At 52.3% G+C, this 9,359-nt stretch overlaps 1 protein-coding gene across 2 annotated transcripts in view; it reads right to left on the reverse strand.

The window, feature by feature from the left end:
* Positions 1-9,359, reverse strand: part of SASS6 (SAS-6 centriolar assembly protein) — a 44,156-nt gene that overhangs the window by 34,302 nt on the left and 495 nt on the right. For both annotated transcript variants that reach the window (XM_075002197.1, XM_075002198.1), the window contains exons 2-3: positions 6,364-6,424; positions 4,372-4,451 (exon numbers count right to left, since the gene is read on the reverse strand). In XM_075002197.1, coding sequence (XP_074858298.1) covers positions 4,372-4,451; positions 6,364-6,424 — 141 coding nt within the window. The remainder of the gene's footprint in view (positions 1-4,371; positions 4,452-6,363; positions 6,425-9,359) is intronic.

Raw genomic sequence — 9,359 nt, forward strand, 5'->3', positions numbered from 1 at the left:
CACATGGCTCCAAACTCTCTTTCGAAAGAAGGGAAGCAGGAAACGCCATGGATGGGGCCCCATGGCCGACAAGCCCTTCTGGGGCCACAGCCAGCCGCCTCCTTTAAAGGGCCCCTCCCTCCGCACAAGCCGAGTGCTGCCCAGCCTGTTCCTGCCCACCAGAGCCCACTTGTGCCCACCATGGAGGCCCAGCAACAGCTCCTGCAGGAGAACACCCTCATCATGGATGCCCTGCTGGCAGTGCTGTGCACCCTTGCCGCAGCTGTACCCAAGCCCATCGGGTGGCTGCAAGGTCCCCCTGGGACCGTGGGGCTCACCCCCGGGGGCACCACCGGGCACCACCCCCCCCAGGTGCCCCGACGCCTCTGGACCCACCCCAGCAGCACCGACTGGTGGGAGCATGTGGTGCTGGGAGAGTGGGGTGAGAAAAAGTGGCCACGGAACTTCCGCATGTCGAAGCAGACCTTCCAGGAGATCTGCCACTGGCTCGCCCCCACACTCTGGCACCACGACACCTGCATGCGGCCAGCCCTCACCCTGGAGAAACGGGTCGCAGTTGCCATCTGGAAGCTGGCCACCCCGGACTCCTATCGCTCTGTGGGACAGCAGTTCGGGGTGGGCAAGGCCACCTTCAGGGCTGTCCTTATGGAGGTAAGAGGGGTTCCGGGGGGGCTGGGGCAAGGGGAACCCTTCCCTGCAAGGGGCTGGATGGGGCACAGGCTGGATGGGAGGGGGCAGGGGCTGCACGGGCCAGGGGCCGAACAGGCAGGGGGCCATGGCCACCACATCCTAGCCACTAGAGCACATGTCCCACTTCCCCCTCTGCAGGTCGTCAGGGCCATCAACGTGATGCTGCTCCATAGGGTCGTCTGACTGGGCGATGTGGACAACACCATTGCTGGCTTCCAGGACAACTGCATTGACGCTTTGGAAGGCACACACATCCCCATCCGTGCCCCGTCACACAGCGCTGGCCAGTACATCAACCGGAAGGGCTACCATTCAGTGGTGCTGCAGGCCCTAGTGGACACGAGGGGCTGGTTCACTGACCTCTACATGGGCTGGGCCGGCCACACCCACGATGCCTGTGTCTTCTGGAACTCTGGCCTCTGCTGCCGCATGGGGGCCGGCACCTTCGTACCCCAGAGGGAGAGCCCTCTGGCGGAGGACGTCACCATGCCGCTCTGCATGGTGGCAGATGTGGCATACCCCCTGCAGCCATGGCTCATGAGGCCCTACACAGGACACCTCGACCCCACCCGGGAGGCATTCAATGAGCACCACAACCACGCCCACAACGTGGTGGAGCAGGCCTTCAAGCGTCTAAAGGGGCGCTGGAAGTGTCTCCCAACCCAGCTGGAGGTCGGGGTCCCCAATGTGCCCCAGGTGGTGGGCGTCTGTTGCATCCTCCACAACATTGTGGAGGGAAAGGGGGACGACCCTCCGGCTGGCGCTGTCTATGAGCAGCTGGGCGCCGCCCCCATCCGCCAGGCCCACCGGGACGGCCACTGCATCCGGGAGGCCCTCAGGCAGGCCTTTGCCGATGGCCACCTTTGACCCGCACAAACGCCCACATCCCATGCACATCCGTCACCCACCATCCCTGCCACCCCCACCCCCACCCGCACCACAGCCACACATCCACCACCCACCGAGGAGCACAGCACGGAATGGTGAATAATAAAGAAACATTTATATAACTTGGGTGTTTAGAATAATATGTACAGGGGGAACCTAACTTGGAGAGTGGTGGGGGGAACCTAACTCGGAGGGGGGCAGAGGGAACCAACTTGGAGGGGGGCGAGGTGCTCATTGCGGGGCAGGGGTGGTGGGCCGCGAACCCCATCAGCCTCTGGAGCCCCTCCCCCTGGGTGTGGGGTCCCCAGCGGAGGGGGGAGGGTGCCGGTACCACCGGCAAATATTGCCGGCGGGCAGGCCTGGTGGGGGCAGAGTCAGCAGGAGGAGTCTCCAGGGGGGCCACGAGGCGGCCACAGTGGCTGTGTGCTTCCGTACAGCCTGGCCAATGCCCTGGAGCATGTCCAGCATCCTGTCCCAGGCCACCCTCCACCACTCCATATCCGCCTGGGTGAGCTGGAGGTGCTCCTCAGCCACCTCGGCCTGACGCTGGCTGGCCTGGTCTTCTTCAGCCCGGCGTAGGGCCCTCTGGCCACGACCCCAATGGCGCCCTGCCTTGGGTGGCATCCCAATGGCTGCAGCTGGTAGGCTCTCTGGTACGAGGGATGGTGCAGGGCTCTCCTGGCCCCCGGATGGTGTGGCTGTGTGGAGAGGAGAAGAGCCTGTCAGTATTGTGCCCTGGACGGAGGGGACCCGGCTGTGGCTTACCCGCCTGAGCCCACCCTATGGGACACCCCCCCCCAGGGAGCACCGACCCACTCCCCCCAAGGACCGGGCCTCCCAGCCTGGCTGTGATTCCAGGGGTCTCTCCCGCACGTGGCCCTTCCCAGCCTGCACTATGCAGGCCCTGGGCGCCGTCCAGCACCAACCAGCCACCATCCCTGCGCCGCTGTCCACTGAGGGTGGGTGCCGGGTGTCACTGATGCGCCACCGTGGGGTGCCACATCCCATGTGGGGGCTGGCCTGTGTACGGCCCAGGACCACAGGTCCCATGTGTGGGCGCCTAGCCCTTGCATTGCTCCCACCCTTGGAGTAGGTGTGCGCCCCACCCTGTACGTACCAGAGGGTCCCTCGGCAATGTCCAGCCCTCGGTCACCCAGCTGGAGGAGCGGGAGGATGGTCAGCTCCCCCTCCTCGCTTGACCAGTCGGTGGTCTCTTTGCCCTCCTGGGTCCCCGATGCAGGCTGCTCCTCCACCTGCAGCTCCTCCCTGGAGGTGACCAGGAAGGCCAAGGGGGGGAACTCTCCTGGGGCCCCAGGATGCTTCAGAGCTCCCGGTAGACGGGGCAGGTCGCTGGACCTGCCCTGGAGCATCTGGCCTGGTCCCTGGCCCGGGCATATCCCTGCTGCAGCTCCTTCACCTTGGAGCGTACCTGGTCTGGGGTACGCTCCAGGTGGCCCCTGGTGCGGAGGCCCGTTGCCAGGTAGTCAAAGGCTGCAGCATTCTGCCGCTTGACCCCCATGTGGCGGAGGACCTCCTCATCCTGCCACAGGCTGAGGAGGTCCCGGAGCTCCCACTCCATCCAGCAGGGGGCTCGTTTTTTTTTTTCCTCCCCCTGGGAGGCTGGAGAGGGCTCGGGGGGGGGGCGGGGGGGGGGGGGGTGTCTGGCTGCTGGCCATGGCTGGAGCGTACGGCTGGAGCTCGTGCGCACGCTGCTCCTAGCATGCTCTCAGCTTCCTGCCACAAGTTTCCTGTGTGCGTGCGGCTTTAAAGCAGCCGAACGCAGGGACCATAGAGTCCCACTGCTGCCGGCTCGAGTGGCCCCGCGCTCCAGCTGACTGGTGCCATGGCAGACCTGTATTTTGAAAGAGTGGGCTGTGGAGCATCTACACGTGTACTCTTTCGATTTATTATTTCGAAAGGGAGCGATCTTCCCGATATGGGTCGAGGTTCGGATTTCAATTTCTGAGCCCCATATTTTTGATTTTCTTTCGAAAGACGGGTTTATGCGTGTAGACGTTCCTCCTGCTCTTTCGAAATAGAGCCTCTTTTTTCTAAGTGTTTTGCACGTGTAGACGCACCTCATGTGAAAACAAATATATATCTTTCACCTTAAAAATCTTCGTTGGGCACATTGTATTGTGGATGGTTATTTGAATATATGTACTAAATAAGGGCCTTAATGCCAATTTTTTGAGGCAGGAACTTTCTTCCATTTTATGTATATGTACATTAAGCCAGGCATAATGGAACAAATATGAGGTAGACTCTGGGAGCTACTGTAACACATAAGTTTGGGTTTTATTTTTTTGTCTGCTACCACATATTGATCAGAGTGTCACTGAGCTCTCCGCATTGAGGTCTTCTTTTCCCCCGAGTGATTGCAATTATATTGTGACCCAACAATGTGATGATCCAAAATGTATCTTTAACTGGATGATCCACTTCTGTGAACCACTATTCATCGAAATGATCCTTGCTTTCGAGAATCTGCTAACAGAAGTCATTGAAAGTTGTTCACAAACACCCAGAAAAAGTTTTAGAGATACAAAAATAAAGGGAAATGTGGTTTAATGGAATATGGCCTCTCTCTATGCCACAGTTTCCCCATTTATACATAGAGCAGAAAGACACTCTTCCTTGGTTGAGCACTAAGCAATCTATGTTAAAAAACCGCAATCAGAGTCAAATTATATTATTTGATAGTCAAGTAACACTTTTTAGAATTAAAAATCTGTCCATTCTTTATTACCATATTTAATGTTTCATAAACAGCACATTATCTTGACAACTAACCTTTGGAAATCTTCCTCAGATATAACAAGATTATAAAGGAAAAACGGGTCAGTATCATCAGTCAGTTGGACAATTAGGTCCTAAAAATAAACATTTTTAAATATTATTTTCAACAATATAAACTATAAAATATATTAGTATATTCACACAATACCCAAAAATGTTTTAACTTTCTACAGTAGTAAGAAACCCTTATACGACCAATAAGAAGAGAAAAAGAACATAATCAGTTATGTTGCATTTTAGGACACTTCCCGTTTTAAATATTATACAAGAGAGAAACTACCTCTCAAAGCACAACACGTATATTATAAAGCAAGAACACTAACTTTCAACAGCAAAGATTTTAAAAGCAAACATTTATTGGACTATATTTGACTATAAATGATACATGTGAACTGCATTAAAAAGAGAGCAGAAATGGTAACTACAAAGGCTACGGTTACACTACAGGGCTCTGTTGACAGAAGTCACTGTCGGAAGAGATTTCCCAACAAAACTTCAGTTGACAGAGTGCAGCTCCACACAAAAGCAAATCAGGAGTCCATAGCACTCCATCGACAGAGCAGCCGGACTATCCAGCTGCTCTCTCAACAAAATAGGCACCTGGAAGCACAGCAGACAGGCTTTCCCCTTGTTGTGGATGCCCTGTCTGTTGAGAGAAGGCTCGCCCAGAGCAATCCACACAGCTTTTTGTCAATAGCAGCGTTATGCCTCAAAGTTTTGAGGCAGAATGCTGCCAGCAAAAGTGCTGTGTTTTGACAAGATACTGTTGACAAAGCCCATTTTGCATGTGCAGACTCCACACGTTGAGTTTTGGCATCAAAACCTGCTACTGTAACCGTAGCCAAAAACACCAACAAGAAATTACGGCAGAGTTTTTGTGCTGCCCTTGAAGACATAGCACAGAATTCACAGGCCTGAGGGCCAGGTGGCTTTAAGGACATTAAACTAGTAATTCTAACCCTTTTTCCTTTTAGAGGTGAGCCCTCTTTAGAAATTCTGAGTGGAAGAGTGGACCTCTTTGGAAATCCACATATAGTAGAATTCTGTTCGGTCAGTTTTCAGTCTTAGTAAACAGACCCTCCCAGGGATCAGCAGACCACAGGTTGAGAACCACCCCTTTAAACCACCTTTTCACCTTCAATTTTGGGCTGGTTTTGTCCCCAAAATTAGGTACTTAGCCGTAGGAGCCAGTCTCAAGAATATGGCAGCTTGTTCCATATTCCCACATGCACCAGAACAATCCAGAATCTCCACAGCATTACATGCTGCAGCCTTACCAGCCCTATGAGGCCCTGCAAGGCAGCCTTCCAAAGTCAGCCTGTGACTGCTGTCTTCCTCAATTTTTGCACTGTGGGAATTCTCCTCACAGTTGGGACCAGGGCTTTTAAAGTCTCTTTACACTGTAGTTCTTTTATCAAGCAGAAGGGGCTGGTAAAAGGATGAGCATCTTGTAAAAGAGTAAGCATGTCAGACATTTAGAAACATTATGGGATCACTGTCTTGCAGAATGATGGGCTGCATATGTTCAAAATATCTATAACAGCTACCTACAAAAATCAGAACATATTACATTCACCATATCAGGAAGAGGAGCTTGTTTTAATTAAACAGAAAAGAGGACAGTATGAAGTTCAGACAATACATCTTTAAAATCAACAGTTCAGAATTCTAAAATAAAAGAAAGATGGGTCTGTGTTGGGAAAAACAACTTACTAGCAATGAGCTCTCTAAACTGTGGTAGTTATCAACCCTTAGATGCAAAATATGTTACAGTACTAAGACTTAGGAAACCGAAAAACTGATCTAAAGGGTTAACAAGCCAAGGCAAACATGTGTCAACAGATCTGAATACTAATAAAGACCAGATTTGTAAGACCTTAGCCTGCTAAATGACAAATGGAGGAATGTTGCTCTCATGTTCTCCCACCTTACATGGGAAAGAAAATATTTAAAATATTTAAGACGACCAAACTAAATAAAACACACCTTTTTATGAACAGGATTAGACGTTGATTGTAGTTCAATCCTCACTCGAACATTTATTCTCCTATTTAATAAATATGAGTGTAAAGTACTTTCAACAAATTAAAAACTCACTCTCCAAACAATTATTTAATTGCACACTTAATAAAAATTAATGTAGCTTACAAGGAAGATTTAGACCAAATGTAAAGAAAGTTTTCTTACTGACGAGGAACAAAAGATTGTAGAGAAGCATCCTAAGTTAAATGCTGAAGTGCTGTGACTAATTATTGGTGGAAGAGATAGTAACATCTATAATTAGGGTTGCCCAGTACTACACAACAATACCCTCTTTTCTGTTGAATTTCAGGCTGAAATTTCCTAGGTCAGATACTTACCTAAACACTGATTTTTTATTTTTTTTAAAACAGAGCTTCAGCAAAAATGTAGGAGTCATTTTCAAGTATGAGATTAGGGGAAAGTACATCATTTTACCCATACAGTAAGGTCTCAGAGCACACGAGGGTTCTGTTCCATGCTCCCTTGTGTAAACCCAGATTTCATACAAGTTGGGATCCAGCTTCTTCCCTGGCAGAACACATGTTCTGCAGCTGGGGAAGCAGCAGAAAGGCAAGTCTGGAGCCATGGGTGGTAGTTGGAAAGGGTTAAGCCTGGCAGTGGGTTGGGGCTGTGGGAGGGGAGCGGGGAGGCTAAGCCTGGGGTGGGTTTGGGCTGCAGGGATGTGAGCGGTGGAGTTGAGTGCGGGTGGTGACCTGGGCTGCAGGGGAGCAGGGAGGTGAGCCAGAACCAGAGCCATGCCCAGGTGGTGAGCCAGCGGGAGTTGTGCCAGAGCTGCGCAGGGTGGGGTGGGGGCAGCTTGTGAGCCAGCAGGGGGGGCTGTGCCGGAGCCATGCGGGGCGGGGGGCAGCTTGTGAGCCGGCAGGGGTGTTGCGCCAGAGCCACCTGCAGGTGATTTAAACCAGGCCGGGGTCAAGGTCAGATGCATAAGAGCAGGGTCACCTACTCTGAGTTTGTGTACTCTGAGACCTAACCGTATTAAAAAAAACTCTTACATCAACTGCACTGAAAGCTGAGTGTGTCCATGCTTTGAAGGACTGGCTTGACATTTGACGGAGATGCACCTTTTGCCGCACGTATGAGAAATTACCCAAAAATGACCCACTTATAAGCCCCATCAGCTAAGTTCTCCAAAGTTTGTGTGTACAATGAGCTGGCTGTTCCTTGCAATTGCTGTGAGTTTCATGGCGACAGGCACCAGAACATAGAGGAGGAAGACTCAGATGTTCTCAATGCTCCCCATGCTAGTGCCCAGTCAGCACCGAGGAGAAAGCTACCTCATGCAAATGCAGAAAGGCCTAGAGCAAGGGTGGAGAACCTCGGGCCCACAGTCTGGATCTCACCAGCAGTCTCCCTGGATCTAGGCTGCATGGCTCACAGCAATCCCCAACCATTCAGCCCAGTGAGGAATGCGGAGCCCCAACCCGTGCAAGCCAAAGCCTCGGATAGATCTGGTTCATGGGTTCTGCCTGGCAGAGGGAGGAAGCAGCTTCACACACTGCTACTTCTTCCCCACCCACCATTTGGGGGAACAGCAGCACCAAGCAGTGCTGTCTGGAGGCTTTTCCCACCTTCCCCCCGCCACTCAAACTGTCCAGAATTGTGGCCAATAGGATATGCAGCCATGTGCCATTGGGAAGCTCCAGCAGGTAAGCTGTGGCCCCCATCACCCAGACTGCTCATGCACACTGCATACAATCCCAACCAGACCCCTACCCACATCTGCTTCTGCACCCTCCCTTCTGCCCAAACCCCCTGTCCTAAGCCTGCTTCCTGGCAACCTCCTTCTATACTGAACCTCTCATTTTTGGGCCAGATCCCAGAGCCTATGGGAGCATGAGAGAGACTGGGAGCCAGGATAGGGAAAAGACTGGGTCAGGCGAGGTGTGGGAACTTGGAAAAGGAGAGAAAGCCCAGCATCCACAGCAGTGAGGATGGGGAAGGGAGGGGAAGGAAGACAAGTCTGAGACAGGCTGGAAGGGGACACAGCAGAAGGATCTGCAACTACACTATACTCTTCTCTAGAACCTGGATGGAACTCAATATTCACAAGTTTCTATTTTTCTGTTAGCAGGTAACTGAAACCTACTGGCAAAGTGTCTCTCATTCACCCTCTTATGGCTATTCTACACACTATGACTACACACTACTTTGATAAAATATGGAGTCCTGCGACATCTTAAAGACTAACAGATGTATTTGGGAGCATAAGCTTTCGTGGGTAAGAACCACCCTCCTCCTTTGCCACTCTGAATTTAAAAGGCTGAGCGGGCACGCAGTCTGGCTCAGCTTCTGTGCCCCCTCACAAGCTCTGCAGCTTTGCATTTACAAGGTTCAGACAGCACAAAGGCTGGCTCAGCTTCTGTCTCAACTCTGGGGATTGGGCTCTTCCCCGTCCTCAGCAGTTCTGCATCTGCAGTGGAAATCTGAGTGCAAGGGTGACCAGACCATGGGTACAAGAGACTGTATCTCAAGTGAACAGGGGGACTAGCCAACAGAAGATGGGTCTGCAACAATGGCTTTCAACCTGCAATCCACAGCAGCAGGTGGTGTGCAAACTACTACAAAAAAAGCAACGAGGGGTCCTGTGGCACCTTACAGACTAACAGAAATGTATGAGCATGAGCTTTCGTGGGCGATTCTGCTAGTCTATAAGGTGCCACAGGACCCCTCGTTGCTTTTGCAGATCCAGACCAACATGGCTACCCCTCTGATACTAAACTACCACCAAGATTGCCAGTGAGGGGCACAACCCACGTGACCTTTTCAGAAGGGTGCAAACATAAAGGGGCTGAACCCCCGATGTACCGTTCGGTCTCACGAGCCCAGGTTCCAGGAACCCTGCTCTGCGCTCTGGGCTGTAAACGCCTCAGCTACCTGCAAGGCCTCGGCACAGGCGGGGCCCGGGCAACGCAACGCAGCAGCGCGCGGTCCCGCAGCGA

Source organism: Carettochelys insculpta, chromosome 9 (assembly GCF_033958435.1).
Source record: "Carettochelys insculpta isolate YL-2023 chromosome 9, ASM3395843v1, whole genome shotgun sequence".
NCBI lineage: Eukaryota > Metazoa > Chordata > Testudines > Carettochelyidae > Carettochelys > Carettochelys insculpta.